General features: G+C 33.5%; 2 protein-coding genes across 8 annotated transcripts; one reads left to right on the top strand and one right to left on the bottom strand.

The window, feature by feature from the left end:
* The first annotated feature begins 869 nt into the window (after positions 1 to 869).
* On the top strand, positions 870 to 5,946 carry LOC146916831 (glucomannan 4-beta-mannosyltransferase 9-like). 7 transcript variants are annotated; one of them, XR_015015318.1, is made up of 7 exons: positions 870 to 1,172; positions 1,258 to 1,302; positions 1,891 to 2,188; positions 3,804 to 3,902; positions 4,206 to 4,458; positions 5,112 to 5,303; positions 5,396 to 5,946. XR_015015318.1 is itself a non-coding variant. In XM_085718736.1 (6 exons), the coding sequence occupies exons 2-6, from the start codon at positions 1,295 to 1,297 to the stop codon at positions 5,621 to 5,623; spliced, it is 825 nt and encodes a 274-aa protein (XP_085574862.1). In that variant the 5' UTR covers positions 870 to 1,172; positions 1,258 to 1,294; the 3' UTR covers positions 5,624 to 5,946. The 7 variants fall into 7 exon arrangements, 3 of the variants coding, with proteins under 3 accessions (XP_085574862.1, XP_085574863.1, XP_085574861.1); XR_015015320.1 differs by having other exon boundaries at positions 5,091 to 5,303; XR_015015319.1 differs by having other exon boundaries at positions 4,787 to 5,303.
* Positions 5,947 to 14,313: 8,367 nt separating this feature from the next.
* On the bottom strand, positions 14,314 to 15,425 carry LOC146916830 (uncharacterized). Its single transcript, XM_085717136.1, has 2 exons — positions 14,759 to 15,425; positions 14,314 to 14,447 (listed from the first exon to the last, which is right to left on the bottom strand). The coding sequence occupies exons 1-2, from the start codon at positions 15,423 to 15,425 to the stop codon at positions 14,410 to 14,412; spliced, it is 705 nt and encodes a 234-aa protein (XP_085573262.1). The 3' UTR covers positions 14,314 to 14,409.
* Positions 15,426 to 26,057: the final 10,632 nt, after the last annotated feature.

The following is a 26,057-nucleotide window of genomic DNA, read 5'->3' as shown; positions in this document are numbered from 1 at the left end:
GGGAATGGACCGGTTTTGAACCGGTCCGGTTCAGTTGCCTATAAAACCCTAATCACACCGGTCTGTTTCTTTTTCCTCTTCTCTTTCTCTCTCTCTCTCTAACTTCTCCTAGTGAGAGAAGCTCTCACCTCTCTCCTTCTTCGTTCATCATCCTCTGCCGGTTTCTGGAATGAAACGGCCGGAGAAGATGAAGATTCATCAGAATCTTCATCGACTCCGCCATGAATTCCAGATTCCGGCTAGCCCTAACAACACCGTTTTAAATCAAACCAAACCCTAATCCACTCAGTTTTCACATTGAACACGAATCAATCATCACAACACGCATGCAAGGCTTGAATCTACATAGATCGAAGTTTTACTTTTCAATTTTGAAAATCTTTTCAGGTTTCCAAAGTTTTTCGCAAGAAAACCTTTGAATCTTTCTCGATCTACATAGATTATCGATTAAAAACGCTCTCGCGCCTTCGTTGAGTTTCTGAAAGAAAAACGAAGAAGTTTGTGAGTTTACCTGAATTTAATCAGAGATTTGAACGGAGAACTCTTCAGAAAACTTCGTTATGGCTTTAGATTCCTCTGGTAAGTTGTTTGGAACTTCTGAAACCGAAAATAAATCGGTGAATCTTCTTCTCTTTTTCGCCGGTTCAAAATCTTGCTTCGTTCCTTCTTCTTCTCACTTCAAATCATGTACCATTTACATCAGTGGATTATTGGAATGAAGGGAAAAAAATGCGGTGGCATTTTCGTAATATGAGTAAAAACTTTGTATATTTTTTTTCACATCATTGGGTGAGAAGTGCCTGATGTAAAACCAAACTTTTACTTTGACCTTATCCTTTCATGTATCGTAATCCACTTTCCCTTCACTCATTCCATCACCGTTCCATTCACTTTCCTTTTCACTACACAATCCACCACCGTCCTCTTCTTCTTGTTCTTGTTCGATTTTCTGCTCAATCAATCGCAGCGCAGCCTTGGTCGATTCACCACCGTCCTCTTCTTGTTCGATTTTGTTTTCATGTAACCATCAGCAGTAACATGAAAACAATACATCCTGCTCAAACATTAGGGTTTATAGTTTCTCTCTTATAAATTGTTTCTTCTGCCGATTTCGCACCACTAGCACTTGCAGGACTAGGGTTTTCGGCGGCATAATCGTCTTCAACAACAAGGTCACTCTCTCCTTCTCTCAATCAATCCCTCTTCATCACCCACAACCAAATCTCACTTTATTTTGTTAATGTTTGTTTTGTGCAGAAAGGAACAAGAGTCTCTTTGAAATCAACTTGCAATTATGTCTGGGTATGTCCATTTTTGCTTAATTTACCTGTTTGTGAGATTCTACTTGTTAATGGTCTATTCATTATCTTATGGGTTTATTTATGAGCAATATTTGCAATTTTTTGTTGAATCCATATAGCTTTATTTTCTTTCATGAACTGTGTTTGTAAACTTTCAAATGCATTATAGATTTGATTTTAATTTGTTAGTACTACTATTGAAATAGTTGGATCTGATAGCTATAGCCTTCGGTAGTAACTATATGAAATTTAGAACACGGTTAACAGTATTGTATTTATTTAATTTTCAAAACTATATTTTTCAAAATAAAATTCAAGTTTTTAAGTAGCGGTTGCATTGTTATCGTTGATTATGAGGATAATTGTGGTCAAATGAATCTAATGAGGCCTTAATCCCATATCAAAAAATTATTATAAACTGCTGGGTATAAGTGTAGACATTTTTCTGTTTCTGTGATTTGGTGCACGTGAATCTCGCCGACTATAGTGAAACTTTTTGTTGTGCAATTCATATCCATTTGTGTGTCTTGAATAGTTTAAGAGATTATTTGATGATTTTCTGACTGTTACGAAACCTTTTGTTGTTCAGAGAAGAAGAAGTTGTTGTAGCTGAGCCAGTTGTTGCTGCAGCTGGAATTCCAAGGGAGCCAATGGATATTATGACTGCAGTTCAGCTTGTGTTGAGAAAGTCACACGGATATGGTGGTCTTGCACAAGGTCTTTATGAAAGTGCTAAAGTGATTGAGAAGCATGCTGCACAGCTCTGTGTTCTTGCTGAGGATTGTGACCAACCTAATTACGTCAAGTTGGTGAAAGTCCTTTGTGCTGAACACAGTGTCAGTTTGTTGACTGTTCCAAATGCAAAGACCCTTGGAGAATGGGCTGGTGTAAGTGCCCTTGCATTACTATAAACCTAGATTAATCCATTTCCTTATGACATCCATTTGACTACAATTCTCAATTATATATTTTTTGATAAATTCATGAATTACTTTAAAATAAGTGTGAGAGTGATATCTCCAACATCATGGTGCAAATCCTGACCCAAATTATGAAGGGCGCTAATAAGCAATTAATGAAACCTCCTGTGACCAACCCTTTGTTTTCTAATAAATCTGACAAATAATTGCTTATCTATAGATGTGACTTAATTAAACCTCCTAACTGTGATGCATGAGATGATAAACATTTCTCATCAGCCATAGAAATAGTGTACAACCCCTGAATGTCAATACATCCTGGTTACAGGATGTATTGTTTTCATGTTACTGCTGATGGTTACAGGATGTATTGTTTTCATGTTACTGCTGGTTATATCTTTGTCATTCTTGCAAACATTATGCTAGAAATTATCATTTGTGCTGTGAATACTACTGGTTATATCAGCATCTTGATATATGAGATCCTGTATGAGCATCAAGAGCACTAAAAGGATCATCAAACAGATATATATCAGCACATGTGGTTGAGGCTTCAACTTAGAACTATAAAAGGCATTCAAGAGAGAGATATAATAATGCATTGCAATGTACCATATAGAGAACTCCTAAATAAACACAATAAAAAATATTCTCTCCTCTCCCATTTCCCCTCTTATCTCTTCTAAATTATTTTATTATTTCCTTTCACATTTTCTTTTGTTATCTACTTCTGCTTTTTATAAATGTGTTGTTCTGCTTCTCTTTTCATTTGATCACAGAAACAACAGAACATAATTTGACTTTCCACACAAGTCTAGTTCTGTGGCCAGGTTAATATTTCCATTTCAGATGAAGCATACCTAGTCACATGAAAAGCTAAAAAAAGTTGTTTGTTAAGTTTGAGATCTAGGAACTGGTTTTTCTTTACTCTCTAGAGTAACTCACATTGTTTTGCGTGGACCAGAAGCAAAACATAACAATTTATTACAAAACAAAAACAAATATTCCTGTTTCTTTACCAAAGTTGATTCCTTTAAACTCTTTTGGATCTATTAGTGTTTGTCTTCAACCATTGTTCACATATTTGTCTTCTTGAGTTCTTGTCCTTCTCATTCTTCTCTTTTGTTTTTGTCGAAAACTACTATTTCAAATGGATCATTTTTCTTCTACTACTACTATCCCTTTTGCATTACAAGGAGCCAAAGAAGACATAACCATGCAGATTTCTTGGATTTGGAGTCAAATCAAAGCTCCATTGATTGTTCCATTATTAAGAATATCAGTGTTTTTGTGTTTGATAATGTCGGTGATGATGTTCATTGAGAGGGTTTATATGGGTGTTGTCATTACTCTTGTGAAGCTATTTGGAAGAAAACCTGAAAAACGTTACAAATGGGAACCGATTAAAGATGATATTGAGTTAGGGAACTCTTGTTATCCTATGGTTCTTGTTCAAATACCTATGTATAATGAAAGAGAGGTGCTTTATTTTTTATTCTAAAAAATGCAACTTTGTTAAGCATAGTAGTAGTTAAGCACTTTTTTTAAGGCTTGATATTGAGTTTTCTTTTAATGTATGTAGGTTTATCAATTGTCAATTGGAGCTGCATGTGGTCTTTCATGGCCTTCTGATAGGATCATTATACAAGTTCTTGATGACTCCACTGACTTAACTATCAAGGTAACCACTAAATTAAAATTATTAAATCCAAGATTTTTAATTCACTTCGTGTCGTGATTCTTAATATTGCAAAAATATCATAATCATTTACAATTTATATCGACTCAATTGCGATGTCTCTTAGTCACAAACTCTCATAACATAAAAAATGTTGATGTCGCAGCTAGATCGTAGTCACATACCTTTCAACGGACAAAATCAATGTTTTATTGGTTTTACCCTAACAAGAAAAAATATCAAATTTAAAAATACATAGATCATGTGATGATTAACATTGATTTTATGGTAACAAAAAAAATGTAGGAGTTGGTGCAACTAGAATGTCAAAGATGGGCAAGCAAAGGAGTGAATATAAAGTATGAAGTTAGAGACAATAGAAATGGATACAAAGCAGGGGCTTTAAAATAAGGAATGAAGCATAGCTATGTGAAACAATGTGATCATGTTGCAATATTTGATGCTGATTTTCAACCGGAGCCTGATTTCTTGTGGCGTACCGTACCGTTTATGGTACATAATCCTGAAATTGGGCTTATTCAAGCTCGCTGGAAATTTGGTAATTTTCTTTCTTTTTCTCTTAAGTTTCAACAACAAAAAAGCACTTTTCTAAATTAAGATTTTGGTCTTTCTTAATGGCGGCTTCATTTGACATAATCTTAAATTAAGATTCTTAATATGGAATTTGCTTACAAAAAACTGTCGGTGGGTGATTTTGGTTTTGGAGTGATGGTGGGTACCACTTTAGAGATATTCTTAATATGTAGGAGGTTTAATTAAGTCACAGTTAGAAGGTTTAATTAAGTCACATCACATGATCATACATTATGCTGGTTATATCTTTTATATCAAGATGCTGATATATATCTGTTTGATGATCCTTTTAGTGCTCTTGATGCTCATACAGGATCTCATATATTTAAGGTGACTCATTTTCAATTTTACTTTTTATTGTTTACAACATAGACCATGCAAATAGCCTATTTCTTATCCACTTATGAAATAAGAAGCACCAACACAAACAAGGGATTGACATTGACATGCAGACACTAGTGATAATTTGAATATATGAAAGCTACTGAATGTAACCACATATGTCAGTGCCTGACACTGACACACGTGGGCACTAGACATGCCTTTAATATGAAGTGTCAGTGCTACATTGTTTCTGAAATGTGGTTTTTCTTATAGCAAGATCCTTGTATATGGCAGGAATGTTTGCTGAAACTTTTAAGTTCGAAGACAGTGATCTATGTCACACATCAAGTAGAGTTCTTACCTGCTGTTGACCTTATCTTGGTGAGATATTCTCAAGTTTATGTCTTCAACAAAATGCATCTCTGCATTTTTCGCGCTCGAATGTCATTTTTTGATGCTACTCCAAGTGGAAGAATCCTTAATAGGGTATGTGGATCTGTCTATATATCATTCTCTCTATCTTTTTTCGATTGAATATGTAAATTGGTCCTTGAAATTTTATACATTGGTCAAAACAGGTTCTCAGTTTTGCGAATTGGCAAAAAATATTAATGAAATGGTATATAGGCATTCAAAATAGCTCCTCCATGAATTTCCACATTAGAGGCTATGTCATGTCACATTGTGCAGCAATATTATATACCATCAAGCCGAGAACTATCTCGTTTAGTCGGAGTATCCAAAGTTCCTGTCATTCAACACTTCTCCGAAACAATTCCAGGTACATCAACCATCAGGAGTTTTGATCAGGTGTCAAGATTCCATCAAACAAATATGAATTTGATGGATGGATATTCACGCCCCAAGTTCAATATTGTCGGGGCTATGGAATGGTTGCCTTTTTGCTTAGATATGTTGTCTTCCATTACATTTGCCTTTTGCTTGTTATTCTTGATATCACACTACTACAAAATATATATTTTACATCATAGGGGTTTTAGTTTTAGTTTTCACACTAGCTATATTGTATTCATATGCCTCTTTTATAGATTGGAATATTGACGTGGAAAATTGAGGATTGATTATGTAATATCCAATTAGATAATATAACTTTTTTTTTGCATTAAAATTATACATAATTTGTTTTCATTTTATTACTATAAAAAAAAGAGCAGGGGTCAAGCTTATTTGATAAGCTTAAAAAAAAATTAGAAAAAAAAATTTATTTCACTACAGTGATATTGAAAACTGATGTGAAATATACATATTTCACTTCAGTGTTCATCGTATAACTGATGTGAAAACTGCAGGGTTAAATTTCAAAGTGCGTTACTACATCAGTGCAAGTGGACCTGATGTAGAAATTCAAGATTTCACATCAGTCGCAACCTGATGTGAAAGGATGTGGACTTACCACATCATATCAGTTTACATCGGTTACAAACTGATGTAAAAAGTCGTTTCCAACTGATGTAAAAAATAATTTCTGTAGTACTGAGATAATCGTTTGTTAGTGATATTAGGTTAACGTTTGGTAAAACCTTCAAGAATTATTAGACCACCTAAGGAATTAGGGGCTGTAGTTTAAGAAGAGGGTCCTAACTCAAGGGATTGATTAGGGCTATTTTGTTAATCATCGTAAATTAGAAGAGGATTCATAACAAATAGGTGCAGTAGACCAATTAGGGGAACTTAGAGGATTCGACGGATCTGATCTCATCTTTCTCTCATATTTTCTTAATTAAATCTATTTTCTTTTATTTGATTTCATAAAATCAAACCAAATCTACTTCCTAGTGGCAAAACAAAATAAATTTTATACATCCTATTTTTATAACGCAATTGAATTATTGAAGTTAAAAACAGTCCTCGTGGGATCGATATTTTTACTACTTCGATAGTATTTGGTGCACTTGCCAAACGTCTATCAGGTATCTTGATGGGTCTTGAAATATCTATATTGTGATCAATAGATATTAGACATCACATGGTAGGTGTACTTGAATAATGTAGCCTATAGTTGAATGAATCCATGATGGGTGGAACCATTCAACTCTTTATGAAAGGGTATGGTTTGATACCTTGTGACTATTCATGAAAGGGTAGGTCCCCTCTCCACTTTCTCTATAAATATGTCTTGGGGCATATGCAAAAGATCATCCATGTTATTACATACTTACCCATCAAAGTTTGAGAAAGAAGGAGAGGAAGATCCTATCCAACATAATTCGAATTCAAGATCATCAAAGAGCATACATACGCGTTGACAATCAATGGCTTCAAGAGGTAAGTTCTAAACCCTCTTATTTAATTCCAATGGTGTCCTAATTCATGCAACTATGACTGAAGTTTATTGTTCATGATGTGTAAATTATATTTCATGATCTGTGATAAATCTTAACACATACCGCAAGATAGAAGCAGAATATATGAAAAGAACAAATAAAATATTATCAGTTAACTTGCTTTTGATAAAAGATCAACTACTCAATTTTGTACTATGCTATAATTAAAAGCATTTATCTGTAATATTTCTTTTCATTTGCTATAACAACTCTATATATGCATAACCAGCCAAGTCCTGAAGATACACAAAAAGGTGGATCATCGACGATAATGAGAATAAAGTTATTAAACATATTATCCTTTTGTTAGAAAATAATTATCCTTAGCTAGTCATTCAAAAGAAAATGGCACCTGAAATGAAAGAGCGGTGAAAAATGATATGAGAAATATTGAACCAATGTATTTCAAGGCATAAACCACTAGAGTTTAATGATCTTTTCGTGGGTATGCGATGGATACGCTATCAAATAAAAATTAGATTAATTATTGCGATGCTGGCCTGCAATTCATTGTTGTTGCCAGATGTGTAGCTTGTAGCACGCGTCGCATAATGGACAGTTGCTGATCACTATATTTCCCTTCTCCTTGCGTGATGCATGGCTTGGAGCATGCGCCACGTAACAGATAAGTTGTAACACCCATACTAGATGTATCTAGAAAGTCTAGCACGTGTGTTATGTTTAGTACTGGATACATTAAAAATTTACAACATAAAATCTTCAAATGAATATATTATACAACAAAACGAGTTCGTACATTATCCATACAACGTATCTTGTCTAAAGTGTAATAATTACATCCTTGAAATCCATGAACATCATGCTGCGAATACGAACTAGCTCTTGTTGAATTATCCATCCGGCTACTACCTTGACGTCCAACCTGATATCTGAAACAAATAAGGATTGGGATGAGACAAAATGTCTCAGTGAGTTCCCCTAAATCCTAGGCTATAGGTAACCTCAGGGGAAACCTACGGTCACCACGTGTCTACAATACAACCTAACGGTTGATTATACGTGTGTGGTCATGCTTCCTAGACGGTAGTGCATGCTAGACCCGTCATAGGTTCATCTTACTTGTTATAGGCTTCACTTCCTATACGTGACATGGCGGTCGAGGGGGAAACTAAAACCGCATTGCCAAGAATACGCTCTACGTATCAAGGCCTAACATATCATAATCATGGCACGATTCTAATCCGGACGATTAGAGAAACCTAAGATCGTCTCCGGTATAGCATACTTTACTTGCTCTATTCCATGTCTTGTACATGTCTTATAGCATCTAGTGCTCTTGTTCTTAAACATAATCGTGCATGGAATCATTCTTACATAATCATGAACATAATCATAAACATAGCATGCATGGTCGTACATAAGTTCATTCATTAAGTTAGCGTTGAACAAACAATCATTATCTTGATTCATTTTACGGAGAGCCCCGGGTGGAGTAACCCCGAGATCAATCACTTACATGACCGATGTACTACATCGGACTCCCTTGGTGTCGTGCGGGTCCCTTACGGCTTGAACCGTTCCCCTTGAGTCAAGAACCTCTCGTATCCCCCTGATGTGGATAACAAGAGACACGAACACCTACGGCTTGTTTACTCGGTGACATGCGGGTCCCTTACGGCTTGAATCGTTCTCATTATGAGAACCCCTTGTATCCCCCTAGTGTGGATAGCAACAGACATGCCACCTACATTACATTAATCATGGTCTTGTCGTTCATGTAGGATAAACCTATTCATGCTTACATGTTTACCTCGGAACCTTGATCGATCCGATTAGCGGTAAATTCCTACTTGATCATGTTTGTACATTCTTAAACATGGTGGAGAGATTAACTAATCAAACCACGACTTAACATGCTTGCTATGTCATTCTTGATCATGTGCGAAGAGATTATACTTCGCGTCATATCATTCTCGGGATTCTTGCTAACGTGCTAGTTCTCGACAACTATGTCGAGGCTCTAGTTCCTCCCTTGCTTAAGGAATAACTTGCTACCCCAATCTATATCATAACATAACATTTCATGTGCAATTCGTCATTGAAATTCTTAACGTTGTTCATGCATTTGTTTACCAATATCTTTAGGTGTAATGTGCAATGATAACTTGACTTTGAGGGGTTTTTAAAGTTATAAGAGACTGCAGGGAAAAGCTTGGTCGAAACCACTGCATTTCATGAATTTTTCTTGTAAAAAGTGTTGTGCTGTGAAATCTCGCTTGATCGAGATTCATCATGCTTGAGCGAGATTCCAAGCGAGATTTTAATTTGATTCGACATTGATTTCGCTTAAGCGAGATTTTTCTCGCTTAAGCGAGGTTCTTCAGTACCAGACCTGCAGAATTCATAATTTTGACCTCTAAACCTCAAAATTGAGTTTCCAATGCACACAAGACACCCAGAATACATAGAAAAAAGCTTATAACAAATACATAACAACAAACAACATAATTTCAATGACTAATGGCAAAAAGGGGTACTAAAACCTTCTAGTTCATACACTAACATAACTTCTATATTTTCAATTCATCTCACATTACTCATACACAACCCAAAGGAAGGTATTCTATCTATTGAACTCACCTCAACAAAGCTACACAAGATTCCCAAGCTTCCAAGCATCACTTCTACTTCACACCTCAAAACCCTAGCTTTTGATTCAACTTACTTCCTTTGCTCAAACCATTCAATCTTGTTGTTCTTTCTTGCAATCTAAGCACCATGATCCTTGCTTGCTCATCTCTATTTCAACCCAAAGCTTCCTTTACCCAAAAAAAAAAAAAACCTAAACTCATGATTATTTCCTTGTGATGATAGAGTTGAAGAACAAGCTCATATGAAGCTTCTACTTGTTCTTTGATCTTGGAAGTACCATAACATATGCATAATCTTTGAGAGGAATAAGTTTTGGAATGGATTGGTGAAGAAAAGAGAGGAAGAGGGCGTGAGAATGGAGAGAGAAGGGAGAGAAATTCTTTGCCAACAAACTTTGAGAGAGAAAGGATAAGGAAGAATGGGATATTTTGGGTCAAAACCAAATAAATATCTCTTCGTGTGAAGTTACCAAAATGCCCTTGTTTTAACCGTAATTGATACGACACAAATACTTTCTCCGTATTAAGCTGACATCTCATAATAAATATTTCCGTCAAACTTTCTTTCCGAACATAAATCCTCTGGCACGATTAACGGGTAATATACCGATACTGACAGGCGGGATATTACATAAGTTGTTGATTCCCTGTAGTTATTCATCCCTTGTCCCATTTCGCTTTGCCGAGAAATGACCGTATTGACTACACCCCAAGAAATCACTTTGATATCCTTGTAAAAATTACAACACGACCACGTAGTGGCCTGGTTAGGGTTATTTTTGACATGTTTCAAGGTTTTTCTTCATTTTCCTCTCATTGCTATATAATCCATTGATTTCCATACAAAAATTCAACTAAAATAAATGTAAACTTCCTAAAGAGTCAAAACTAACTCCTAATTGATGCTAAAAAACTATACGACAGACAGTCATCGGTATTTAACTTCATTATATGTATGTTATTTAACTTGAAAAATGATGTGTTACTACTCACAGATCTACAATTGATTGACCCTCAAAACGTAGAAGCATAATTAATTACCATGTACACACAAATGTAGTAATGTTTATATCTTATCCAGGTCTAATTGTATGACTACATAGATTGAAATTGAAATGTGTATTGGAAAAAACATAATTTTTACGTAAAATTTGTATTGCGGAAACACATAATATTAGAATAAAAATAGGTTTAGCACCGAAGTGTTTAAAATGAGTTTATACAAAGTAACAATCATCACCTTACAAGTCGGTTTTTGATTACCAACTTGGCCAAATTTAAAAACCTAACAAAATGAGGGAAAAATTAAAACCAACCAAGTTCCTCTACACGTTGCAATGAGCATGACTAGCTACAATTGCTCATTTTCTTGGATTCAATTATTCTACTGTTGTTTGTTATGATTCTGTTGTTGTTTTTATAGATCTTATTGTAAAAGATAATTGCTTCTGTTATTATTAATCTATTGAGTATACAGATGCTATCTTTTTATACATGCGGGGAATGATAATGTGCTTATTAGCACAGTCTATACAAAGTAACAATTAATATGGACATTAAACTAAAACAGTCAACTAAGGTACTGATGTAATTAGCAAGAGCTATACAAGGCAATAATTAAGTATAGACATTAAACTTGATCAGTCAACCAAAAGAGAATAAGGAAGTTATTAGGTAGGATCATGATTCTTAACACTCCCCCTCAAGTTGCAATAGATATTGATCATTCCTAACTTGTTGATAAGGTTGGAAAATTGTGGAACGCTCAATGCTTTAGTGAAAACATCTGCTGGCTGTTTTGATGTTGAAATATGGTATGTTTTGACTACTCCGGCTTGAACCTTTTCGCGAACAAGGTGACAATCTATTTCTATGTGTTTTGTCCGTTCATGAAATACCGGATTTGAGGCTATATGTAGAGCGGCTTGATAGTCACAAAATAATTTAACCGGTTGTCGATGCTCTATTCCAAGATCATATAGAATATTTCGTAGCCAAGTGATCTCACAACAGACAGATGCCATGGAACGATATTCCGCCTCTGCACTTGAGCGGGATACAGTGACTTGCTTCTTTGTTTTCCAAGAAATTAAGGAATTTCCAATAAAAACACAATAACCTGAAGTTGACCTGCGTGTGTCTCGACATCGAGCCCAATCTGCATCACAATAAGCATTCAACTGCAATGAACTTGTGGATGGAAAAAAAATGCCTTGTCCAGGTGTTTTCTTGATATAACGTAGTATCCGTTGCGCAGCTTCTAAGTGTGGAATGAGAGGCTTGTCCATGAATTGACTGAGAATGTGAACAGGATACACCAAATCTGGCCTTGTAATGGTCAAATAGATTAATCTCCCAACAAGCCTTCGGTAAGAAGATGGTTCAGCAATGAAATCACCATCTGTTTTGCTAAGAGACAAATTCTGCTCCATTGGAGAATTGGCAGGCTTTACTGCCAAATATCCCATGTCCTCCAATATTTCAAGTGCATATTTTCTTTATGAAAGTGTGATTCCTTGTTTGGATCGAGATACCTCTATGCCCAAAAAGTATTTCAAGTTACCGAGATCCTTTAGCTTGAATTGCTCCATGAGATGAGTTTTAATTCTCTCGATTTCTTGGAGATTATTTCCTGCCAAGATTATGTCATCGACGTAAAAAAGGAGAGCGGTAAAGCTAGTTTCATGGCGTCTAACAAATAAGGAGTGATCTGATTTTGATTGAGTAAAATCCGCAAGAACGAGTACTTTGGACAATTTGATAAACCATTGACGTGAGGCTTGCTTTAGACTATACAAAGACTTGTGAAGCTTGCAGACACGTGTCTCCCCCTTTCTTCCGTAACCGGGAGGTAATGACATGTATACTTCTTCCTCGAGATCACCATGGAGGAAAGCATTATTGACATCTAATTGTCGAAGATGCCAATTCATGGATGATGCAACAGCCAGTAGTAACCGAACAGTACCAAGCTTAGCAACCGGGGCAAATGTCTCACGATAATCAAAACCTTCAACCTGACTGTACCCTTTTGCAACTAAACGAGCCTTGTAGCGCTCAACGGTTCCATCTGGATTGAATTTGATTTTGTAAATCCATTTGCAACCCACTGGATTCTTATTTGGAGGCAAATCTTGGAGAGACCAAGTGTTGTTATCATGGAGAGCAGAAAGTTCTTCGTCCATAGCAAGACGCCACTTTGGATCCTTGACTGCCTGGTGAAAGGAGGTAGGTTCTTTGACAGCTGATATGCAAGTGGTGAAAGCACGATGGATAGCAGAAAGTCTATCATAATTAAGAACATGAGACAAGGGATGAGGATTACCTTTAGGAGCAGCCAACACCAAGTGAGACGACGATAAGGAACGAGTAGGCAAGGACACTTCTACGTGATACTGTTGAAGGTAGCTGGGTGCTTGTATCTTTCGTTTAGGCATAGGAGCAGGAAGAGGGGTATTATGAGGTGCTTCTGGTAGTGTCAAGGTTGCAGAATCGGAAGTTGCGGCATCTGAAGTGGACGTTGTGGTAGGAACAATTGTTTCTGGAGGTGTTGTAGTGGGCACCACAAGAGGTGGTGTTTGTTGTTGGTCATCTAATACTAATGGTGTTGAGGAAGGAAAGGATGGTATAGCAACATGAGGTAAAGTAGTAGTAATAGGAACTTGATGTGTTAATGGATTAGACAAGGTGGCAGCGGAAGTATATGGAAATATGTGCTCATGAAATACGACATCTCGAGAAATAAAAATTTTCCCGGTGGCTAAATCATATACCCGATAACCTTTGGTACCATAAGGATAACCGAGGAAAATACAGCGAACAGAACGTGTGTCAAACTTTGATGGTTTGTGATGGTGGGTGGAGGCAAAACATAGACAACCAAAAACCCGTAAGTGGTGATAATTCGGTGGTTTGTGGAATAGTATCTCAAAAGGTGTCTTGCCTTGAAGAATGGGTGTTGCGGTGCGATTGATTAGGTAAGCGGCAGTAAGGATAGCGTCACCCCAGAAGGTTTTAGGAAGGTTGGCTTGGAAAAGTAAGGCACGAGCTACATTAAGAAGATGACGATGTTTTCGTTCAACAACACCATTCTGTTGTGGGGTCGAGACACAACTAGTTTGATGTATAATTCCTTTATCATGATATGTGTTTGGGATGGAGAATTCTAATCCATTGTCACTACGGATGATTTTAATGTGAGATTCAAATTGGGTTTCAACTAGATTTATAAAGGTAAGTAAATAATTTCTAGCTTCAGATTTTGTATGTAATAGATAAACCCATGTGCATCGAGAAAAATCATCTACTATAGTGAGGAAATATTTTGCCCCTTGCAAAGTTGAAACATGATAACCACCCCAAATATCAACATGAATTAACTCAAAACAAGATTTTGTATTGATAGAACTAGTGGAAAAAGGTTTTCTAGTTTGTTTAGCAAGTGGACAAATGGAACAATCATTGATAGAATGAAATTTTACAAATTCAGAACACAAAGAGATGGCATGCATGCTTTTATTGGAGGGGTGACCAAATCGTTGGTGCCAAAGATGAGGATTGGTTGAAGTGACAATGGCAGCAAACAAACTACACCTAGCAAACTTCGACGTATCTAAGTAGTAAAGTCCAGCTTCCTCAATTCCCGTCCCAATCGTCTTCCCCGAATGTTGGTCCTGCACAAAACAATGGCTGTTGGTAAAAGTTGCATGACAGGAAGATGTTTGATTTAATTTAGCCACATATATTAAATTTAATTCAAAGGAAGGGACACAAAGCACATTATAAAGTATGAGGCTTTTAGAAAAATGTATTGTCCCTATATGTGTGACTTGAGCAAGGGCATGATTGGGTAAATAGACATAACGATTAGTAACAGGACTGCTAGTGGTGAAGAATTGAGACGAACAAGCCATGTGATCAGTGGCTCCTGTGTCAAATATACATCTAATATTCTTACCACATGTGGGAGATTTAGGAGCGATACCTGAAAGGTTGTTCATTGTCGACACTTGATTGGCAACACTAACCGATTTTGTCCAATCAATGAGTTCAAGTAGATCATGGTATTGATCTGCAGTCAGATTGTATGATGAAGTTGTCTCAGCTTTGTCAGATTTGGAATTCACATGATTAGCTCTAGAAAGGGAGTTTGATAAACCTTTCTTATCCCCTTGAACATTTGCTCGCTTGAGCTTGCGACAAATGTCAATGGTATGACCCTTGTGGCCACAATGATCACATTTAAGATGTTGGCGGCAATTTTCAGCGGTGTGTCCAGCAAGGTTGCAGCGATCACATTTGAGGTGTGGATACTTTGGTTGATAATTCCTGTTGGAATTTGGTGGCTCATTTCTGACAGCAAAAGCTACTGCATCTGATGTTACTTGTGAAGAAATGTCACGTTGTTTTTCATCTTGAATAATGAGAGAAAATACCTTATTCACGAGGGGCAACGGATCCATGAGTAAAATTTGTCCTCGAGCTGCAGCATAAACCGGGTTGAGTTTCATCAGAAACTGAATGGTGTGTTGAGTTTGTTGATACTCCTTCAATTTCTTTGACACGCTACCATCACTGAGTGGAAGAGGACTGAGAGCATCACGTGCATCCCACAGTCCCTTTAATTTGGTGTAGTAGTCATCAATGCCCATGTCTCCTTGAACGCACTCGTGAATCTCTTGTTCAATGTGGAAGAGATGCACGTTGTTTGAATGAGAGAAACGTTCTTTCAATTCACTCCAGATCTTGGAGGCATCATCATTATACATTACACTTTGAGCAATGTTCGGTGAAATAGTGTTGAGAATCCACCCCTTGACAAGGAGATTGCAGCGGATCCATTGCTTGTACTCCTTGGAAGATGTTGTTGATGGCTTCTTGATGGATCCATCCACAAATCCATCCTTGTTCTTGGTGGTGAGAGCCATGAGCATGGCATGGCTCCAAAGAGGATAATTGCTCTGTGACAATTGTTGAGTCACAAGAACCAAACCTGGTTGGTCTGAGTGATGGAGGTATAGTGGATCGCTTGGATCATCATATTTGTTGGTAAGGCTCTTATTTGTAGAGGCTTTGGGTGTTTCTAAGGTTTCATCATGTTCTGCCATGATAGAAACTATGGAGAAAAGGGGTATTTGAGCTATAGAGGTTTGAGTGCTCTTGATACCATGTAAAAGAAGATAATTGCTTCTGTTATTATTAATCTATTGAGTATACAGATGCTATCTTTTTATACATGCGGGAAATGATAATGTGCTTATTAGCACAGTCTATACAAAGTAACAATTAATATGGACATTAAACTAAAACAGTCAACTAAGGTACTGATGTAATTAGCAGGAGCTATACAAGGCAATAATTAAGTATAAACATTAAACTTGATCAGTCAACCAAAAGAGAATCAGGAAGTTATTAGGTAGGATCATGATTCTTAACACTTATTACAACAGATTTGTAATTATCGATTTGCTATCTTCTATTTGATGTAATTGAGAGAAAATAGATTTGTTCTCTATTTCATGCGTTCTTTGTATGTAAAAACAGATATCAGCTGGTCATAGCAGCTCCAAACGCAGAAAATCCATTTAGTATACTGACTATTAGCTGGTCATAAGTCTCCGTCAAGAGATGACTTCCAATTCGAATAAGTGAACATAACCACCAATCTGAATATACTAAATGCATTTGAATAGACTGAATAAATTCTGAGCATGATCAGCAGTCCAACACCAAACCTAACCATCTAAACACATCTTACCAAGCTCGCATTGCAAAATCACATGTACAAATAAATGGAAAGCCGTTTCCGATTGATTTACAAATAGAACACAGTTTCCGGTCATATCCTGCAAAATGACTCCACGATGAGCTATATAACTTGTATCAATAGGATATGTTTGTTTTGCAGTTTCAATAATATGCTCTGATCCGAATTAATTAGTTGGGCCCTTCAAAACTGCTGATAGTTAAATATATATTGTTGCATTTTGAATTAAATTTTAAATAAATTTGAAAAATAAAGATATGTTTTTAGCATAGGAAAGGGATTCCAGTTTCTAAAAAGGCGTAGATGGAACTAGGCGAAGATTGTAGTGATGCATTCAAAATGGATGAGGTGAATTTAATCTAAATGAGTATTACTATTTGTTTATATATAATAATTTACAATTGCAACATAACTAGTGTATTATTTCATATATTTGATGAATGAAAATTTGTGTACTCGGCTTGAGAGCTTAAAAAACAACGTTAAAGAAGATCAGATAGAATGACAGAGCAAACGTTAGTCCTAGCAGATGTTAAGATACTAAGATTAATATCCTCAACTAGAAAAAAGGTGAATGTCTAAAATTTTAATTCTTAGAAGAGAAAACGAGGGCTAGAAGAAGCAAATGAACTACTATAGTCTGATTGATTTTCATATGCCTTCAAGTATTAAAGATAAATGCTTGCTTAAGAAAAGGGCATTCAAGAAGTTCCACATTGATAAACATGGATGGTATGGCGAGGTTTATAAACTTCATATCACAATGTTATTGATAGGATGTTTAACGGTTACCAATTGCATTTGCTTATATATGCAAAAGTTATGGGAAACTTTTGAACAACCTTTTTTTAATCGAAATGTGTTTATTTCGACAAATATTTGAAAACTAGCTGATAATGTGGCTGCCTTTACTAGGTTTTGCACAACCTCATTTAATTGTTTTAACTCAAACTCAATACTTTGCTAGATTATGGCTAACCGCATTTACTTGTCTCCGCATAAATATTCAACATTGAAGTCTTCATAATATTGCCTAAGGAGAGCTTTGCATTTTGAGTTTTGTGCAATGCCTCTATAGTTTTGGAAAATAATATATATATATATATATATATATATATATATATATATATATATATATATATACAGTAGAAACTCTTTAATTTAATACTCGGTAAATTAATAAACTCTCTAAAATAATAAATTTGTCCGGTCCCGACTTGGGCCAATGTAAAAAATTGAAAAACTCGATAAAATAATAAGATAATAATTTTTCGGGAGATCCCTTTATAATTTTCGGTCCCAAGAAAATCATAAATTAATAATTCATAGAAACTGAAAAAATATATATTAAGAATTCATAGAACACATTTGTTCCTCTTGTTTACATTTACTGTACTTTAAAAGTCATTATTGATTTCCAATGCATATGAACACAGTAGTTACTAATTTACGTCGAGTCCCAAAGTTCGCTGCAACGTAATTCTAAGAGACATAGACTAATTTGCCTTTTTGTTTGGTATGTACAGTATAATTACTTAAAAACTCTTTAAATTAATAATTATTAATTTATCGATAAATTAATAACTCTCTAAATTAATAAATTTCTCCTGTCCTGACATTATTAATTTATAGAGTTTTAACTGTATATATATATATATATATATATATATATATATATATATATATATATATATATATATATAGATGGATAGATAGATAAATAGGATTGTGATTCACAACAGTTAGAAAAGTGATGCAGTCACACAGTCAAACAATACACAACCATTTAATTAAATCAAGGGTGCAAGTTCACTTTCACCAATTATTCCACTTAAGTCCTGAATACAGTCAAACAAGTCTTCTCCATCTTCCTCTCTACCTTCTGCATTTCTCGACATCTTCCCTAACAAAACAACAACGACCCATCAAGCTTGCAACCAAGACGAAGGTAATATGATCCGCCACCGCCAACAAATTAAAGTATCTTCAAGCTTTTTCATTGAAATTTGGGTCAATGAAAACAACCAACCTCTTGCTGTGAAGTTGATAAATTTGAATGGATTGGAATGAAATTAATTAGAATTCTTCTATTGGAATGAATTGGCCTCAATTGATAAAAATCCTTAAAAGAATTGCACTCCATAAAACAAAAACACGGAATAAAAAAATAAAGAAAAAAGAAATAAATGGAAAACCTTGATATAGATCAGTTCCATAAACATTGAGATCTTTTTCTGGGATATATTAGAGGAGATCTTATGTTGAGGGTCAATTTACCCATTATTCTGGCTTACTTTTATTTACCGAAAATGATTAAACAATAAAACAGATGAGAGAAATAAATTATATGAAACCCAGAATCCATAACTTTTTGATTTGAAATGTTGAGTGCTCTAACATGTTGAAGGAATATAAAAGATTGTTATTGAAGCTGCAGAGAAAATGAATCTCACTAAGGGGGAGGGATGAACAATGGTTTCTGTTTGTTCTTTTATCCTGTGTTGTGGCTTAAAATGGAAAAATTCGAGAAGGTGCATCTACACCCTTAATTTAATCAGATGACTGTGTTTTAATTGACTGTGTGACTGCATCACTTTTCTGACTGCAGTGAATCACAGTCCAGATAAATATATAATATTTTTTTAAGGCTAAACTATATTTAATGATTTTTTTAGGCAAAAATAATGCATAGGGAATCACTAAAATTGAGTAATTAGCCAAATACCCCCCCGAAATTGCAAGGCGCGTCAATTACCCCCCTGTAGTTAACGAAATATCAATTACCCCCCCCGAAATTGATAAACGTTAGTCAATTACCCCCCTCCGTTAATTTCCTCCATCCAACATGCTGATGTGGCAGTTAACTGCCCACGTGGCACCGCCACATGGTCAGAAAAGGCATGCCACGTCAGAGGGGGGTAATTGACTATATTTTTTAATTTTTTTTTGAAAATTTTTTTTTTTGAAATTTTTTTTTTTTTGAAATTTTTTTTTTAAAATTTTTTTTTTAACAAAAATATGATTTTTCCTTGCAAATTTATGATAATTGATCACTACTATGAATCTTATTCCTTCTATATGCTAATTTATATGATTAATATATGCCACTGTCATTATTATCACTACTATATAATGTGCTTATACAGAGATAATTCTGTCATATAGATGTTCTATGCTTATACTGTCATTATAGGTAGCATACTTAAATGATGATTTCACAGAGATAATTCTGTCATATAGTAGCATACCTTAGTCATAGATTATAAACTTAGACACTCATGCACCTAGACACTGCAGGCACCCAGACACTGCAGGCCGCAGAAACACGCCACCAGCCACAAACAGAACTAGCATAACAGGTTCTGTCAAAACATAAGCCCAAATAATTCAAATACAGGGGGGTTTTTGACCATTATTGATAAACTACAGGGGGGTTTTTGACCATTATTGATAAACTACAGGGGGGTTTTTGACACGAACTTGTTGGAACAATAACAACACAAACAACTTAGAACAATAGCAGCACAAACAGCTTAGCATAATTGCCTCTTACATTTGTTTCCAATACACATAAGAAAATACTTATAACAACAATACATATTTCATATAACTATTGTGAACCAAGAATTTTAATCAAAACTACCAACATACACAACAATACTATCATGTACTTCAATAAAAATCAACATGCAAAGCTTCCATTATCATTTTCATCATTATTAAGCCCTAAAGCAAGCTTCAATTCCCCCTCTTCTGTCCAAATCGAAACACACCATCAACTTCACATTATATAGTAGTGATAATAATGACAGTGGCATATATTAGTCATATAAATTAGCATATAGAAGGAATAAGATTCATAGTAGTGATCAATTATCATAAATTTGCAAGGAAAAATCATATTTTTGTTCAAAAGGAAAAAAAAATCATATTTTTGTTCAAAAAAAAAATTTCAAAAAAAAAAAATTTCAAAAAAAAATTAAAAAATATAGTCAATTACCCCCCTCTGACGTGGCATGCCTTTTTTGACCATGTGGCAGTGCCACGTGGGCAGTTAACTGCCACATCAGCATGTTGGATGGAGGAAATTAACGGAGGGGGGTAATTGACTAACGTTTATCAATTTCGGGGGGGTAATTGATATTTCGTTAACTACAGGGGGGTAATTGACGCGCCTTGCAATTTCGGGGGGGGGGGGTATTTGGCTAATTACTCCACTAAAATTCATTACAAAAAGAAATAGATACAAAAAAAAAAAGGGGAACTAGGTCAAGACATTTTCATAAATGCACAACCTTATAGTTATGTGTATGCCCAATCTATCTTTTTCTAATGTAAGAATGTTTTGAGCAAAGCAACCTTGACAAACACTATTTGGAAGATTGGAAGGATTCCTAACCACAACACCATGAGTTTTAGGCTTTCATCCAATTTCAGAGACGAGGATGGCACATTACCTCCTTGAACAAGGGGCTATGGGACGTTGAATTTGAATATTGAAAGCTATAAGAATGAAAAATTCCCTTATATCACTAGAAGCAGCTAGCTTAGTTTTGTTATTAGATATAGATACAATTGAAGAATTCCCTTATATATATCACTATTTGATCTTTAATAATATTTAAGAATAATTGATAGAGGCTAAACTGCATTTCTTATGTACACAATCTTCTAATGTGATATGTATGTATATATGTGACAAAGTAGGCATATTAAGCTTATCTTAGGTAGAGGTGTCAATATCATGGGGCCTTGAAGTTTTGGCCCCAGCCCACATAGTAATGGGGCTTAAAAATCCACAAGATTAAAAGGCCCACATTCATGCAAGCCCACAAATCAAAAGCCCCCAAGCCCCAAAATTTCTATAAACATTTTCTTTTAAAGTTTTTTTTTTAAAAAAAAAAAACTATTTTTAAAGTTTTTTTTAATTCAAAACAAATTATTTATACAAAATAGCTTATTACGATTTCATTTTAAAAAACAACTTATTCAAAATAACTTATTTATGCAAAACAACATATTTATGCAAAACAACTAATTCAAAACAGCTTATTTATGCAAAACAGATTATTCGAAACAACTTATTTATACAAAATAGCTTATTTGTGCAAAACAGCTTATTCAAAACAACTTATTTATACAAAACAGCTTATTTGTGCAAAACAGCTTATTTATACAAAACAGCTTATTCCGATTTCATTTTAAAAAACAACTTATTCAAAACAGCTTATTTATGCAAAACAACATATTTATGCAAAACAACTTATTCAAAACAACTTATTTATGCAAAACAGCTTATTCGAAACAACTTATTTATACAAAATAGCTTATTTGTGCAAAACAGCTTATTCAAAACAACTTATTTATACAAAACAGCTTATTTGTGCAAAACAGGTTATTTATACAAAACAGCTTATTCCGATTTCATTTTAAAAAACAACTTATTCAAAACAGCTTATTTATGCAAAACAACATATTTATGCAAAACAACTTATTCAAAACAGCTTATTTATGCAAAACAGCTTATTCGAAACAACTTATTTATACAAAATACCTTATTTGTGCAAAACAGCTTATTCAAAACAACTTATTTATCCAAAACAGCTTATTTGTGCAAAACAGCTTATTCAAAACAGCTTATTTATACAAAACAGCTTATTCCGATTTCATTTTTAAAATAACCTTATTCAAAACAGCTTATTTATGCAAAACAGCTTATTCGAAACAACTTATTTATACAAAACAACTTATTTGTGCAAAACAGCTTATTCAAAAAAACTTATTTATACAAAACAGCTTATTCCGATTTCATCTTAAAAAACAACTTATTCAAAACAACTTATTTATGCAATACAACATATTTATGCAAAAGAACTTATTCAAAACAGCTTATTTATGCAAAACAGCTTATTCGAAACAACTTATTTATACAAAATAGCTTATTTGTGCAAAACAACTTATTCAAAACAACTTATTTATACAAAACAAATTATTTGTGCAAAACAGCTTATTCAAAACAGCTTATTTATGCAAAACAACATATTTATACAAAACAACTTATTCAAAACAGCTTATTTATGCAAAAAAACTTATTCAAAACAACTTATTCGAAACAGCTTATTTGTGCAAAACAGCTTATTCGAAACAACTTATTTATACAAAAAAAACTTATTCAAAACAGCTTATTTGTGCAAAACAGCTTATTTATGCAAAAACAACTTATTCATAATAAGTTGTTCTGCATAAATAAGCCGTTTTGAATAAATAAGCTGTTTTGAATAAATAAGCTGTTTTGTATAAATAAGCTGTTTTGAATAAGTTGTTTTGCTCAAATAAGCTGTTTTGTATAAATAAGTTTTTTCGAATAAGTTGTTTTGCATAAATAAGCTGTTTTGAATAAGTTGTTTTTTAAAATGAAATCGGAATAAGCTGTTTTGTATAAATAAGCTGTTTTGAATAAGCTGTTTTGCACAAATAAGCTGTTTTGTATAAATAAGTTGTTTCGTATAAGCTGTTTTGCATAAATAAGCTGTTTTGAATAAGTTGTTTTTTAAAATGAAATCGAAATAAGCTGTTTTGTATAAATAAGCTGTTTTGCACAAATAAGCTGTTTTGTATAAATAAGTTGTTTTGAATAAGCTGTTTTGCACAAATAAACTATTTTGTTTAAATAAGTTGTTTGGAATAATCTGTTTTGCGTAAATAAGCTGTTTTGAATAAGTTGTTTTGCATAAATATGTTGTTTTGAATAAGTTGTTTTTTAAAATGAAATCGGAATAAGTTGTTTTGTATAAATAAGTTCTTTTGAATAAGTTGTTTTGCACAAATAAGTTGTTTTGTATAAATAAGTTGTTTCGAATAAGCTGTTTTGCACAAATAAGTTGTTTTGTATAAACAAGTTGTTTCGAATAAGCTGTTTTGCATAAATAAGCTGTTTTGAATAAGTTGTTTTGCATAAATATGTTGTTTTGCATAAATAAGCTGTTTTGAATAAGCTGTTTTGCACAAATAAGCTGTTTTGTATAAATAAGTTGTTTTGAATAAGTTGTTTTGGACAAATAAGCTATTTTGTATAAATAAGTTGTTTCGAATAAGCTGTTTTGCATAAATAAGCTGTTTTGAATAAGTTGTTTTGCATAATTATGTTGTTTTGCATAAATAAGCTGTTTTGAATAAGCTGTTTTGCACAAATAAGTTGTTTTGTATAAGTAAGTTGTTTTGAATAAGTTGTTTTACACAAATAAGCTATTTTGTATAAATAAGTTGTTTCGAATAAGCTGTTTTGCATAAATAAGCTGTTTTGAATAAGTTGTTTTGCATAAATATGTTGTTTTGCATAAATAAGTTGTTTCGAATAAGCTGTTTTTTAAGATGAAATCGGAATAAGCTGTTTTGTATAAATAAGTTTTTTTGAATAAGCTGTTTTGCACAAATAAGCTGTTTTGTATAAATAAGTTGTTTCGAATAAGCTGTTTTGCATAAATAAGCTGTTTTGAATAAGTTGTTTTTTAAAATGAGATCGGAATAAGCTGTTTTGCATAAATAAGTTGTTTTGAATAAGCGTTTTTTAAAAAGTCATTCTAATAAGTTGTTTTGCATAAATAAACTATTTCGAATAAGCTATTTTGCATAAATAAACTGTTAAGAAAAAAAATTATAATATGGGGTTTTATTAGGCCCACAAATAAATAGATTTTATAGTGGGCTTGGCCCCAAATAATTCTTTTCAATTAGGGGGCTTTAATTTAGTGGGCTTGGTGGGGGTTTTTTTAAGTGGGCTTTGAAATTTGGGGCTCTATTGACACCTCTAATCTTAGGTGCTCACATTGAATTCTTATTATGCAAAGACAAATCCAAGACAATAAATCTTATACCTTGCCATCCTTCCCTTCAATAAATCATTCACCAAATCCCCAAGATTTAATTTCTATATAAACTTGCCTTGAAACTAGATTAATTAGTCGCCAAAAAAAGTAAACTTTCATGTTTCAAATCGAGTAATATTTGGTGTTATAAACCACTGGATCTTTGTGATAAAAAAATAATTCAGCATATCAAATACGTAATTCATAAAGAAAGCAAAACAATATTAATGAGGAATCAGGGATAAACATTTAGCAATTACCTTGAACATTATAAACTCATGCAATCTATACCATGCATCATTTATGAGTTCGACCTTGTATAAGAAAGAATCACAGAAGCAACATGACTAAGTAGGAATTACCTTGAACAACAATGAAGATTGGATCCAATTGATGAAAGAAATTAATTACTATGCATGTAAGTTATTTTACACATGCATCCAATGATGTGTGGACACATCATACAAATATTTTTAAAACTGATATGTTGGTGCAGTTTAAAAACAAAAAGGTAAACAGTGTTTTTAGCCCCTGTAATATAGGTCACTTTTGGGTTTAGCCCCTGTAAAATTTTTTTTTTAGATTCCACCCTCATAAAATTTTTTTGTTTTGGTTTTGGCCCCTGACCCACTTGAGTCAGCAGAATCTTTGACGTGGCAGGCGACGTCAGCAGATTCTGCTGACGTGGCGCGCTGACTGTATAAATATTTTTATTTTTTATTTTTTTATTGGGGGTACACGTGGCATTTTCGTTTTTTTTTTAAAAAATTTAAAAAAAATATTAAAAAATTAAAAAATTCTGGAAAAATTAAAAATTAATAAAAAATTGAAAAAAATATTTAAAAATTCTGGAAAATAGAAAAATTAATAAAAAATCTGGAAAAATGAAAAATTAATAAAAAATTGAAAAAAAAATTAAAAAATTCAGGAAAATTGAAAAATCAATAAAAATATTAAAAAATTCTGGAAAATTGAAAAATTAATAAAAATGAAAAAAATTAAAAAAAACGGAAAAAATTTAAAAAATCTGGAAAAATTAATAAAAATAAAAAAAGATTAAAAAATAAAATAATCCAATAAAATGAAAAATAATGAAAAAATTCTGGAAAATATTTAAAAATTTCGAAAATTTTAAAAATTCTGAGAAATACTAATAAAAATTTCAAAAATTTTAAAAATTTCGAAAATTTCCATTAAAATTTCAATTTGAAATTTTTTAATGAAATTTTCCTGGAAAAATGAAATTTTAATGAAAATTTTTTGAAATTTTCGAAATTTTTATTAGTATTTCTCAAAAAATTTCCGGGAATTTTTGTGTATTTATAAACCGAGAATAAGGGAAAAAATATGTGTATTTATAAACCGAGCTTAGGTTTTTTATGTATCTTTCGAAGTTTCGAAATTTTCATTAGTATTTTTTCCGAGAATTTTTGTGTATTTATAAACCGGAAACTTTTGTGTATTTATAAACCGAGAATAAGGGAAAAAATATGTGTATTTATAAACCGAGCTTAGGTTTTTTATGTATCTTTCGAAGTTTCGAAATTTTCATTAGTATTTTTTCCGAGAATTTTTGTGTATTTATAAACCGGAAACTTTTGTGTATTTATAAACCGAGAATAAGGGAAAAAATACACTGAAAAAACCTGAGC

This window comes from Medicago sativa, chromosome 6 (assembly GCF_051527215.1).
Source record: "Medicago sativa cultivar Bolivia chromosome 6, Bolivia_mono, whole genome shotgun sequence".
NCBI lineage: Eukaryota > Viridiplantae > Streptophyta > Magnoliopsida > Fabales > Fabaceae > Medicago > Medicago sativa.
The sequence above is the reverse complement of the archived record's forward strand: the minus strand, read 5'-3'. Positions and strand labels throughout refer to the sequence as shown.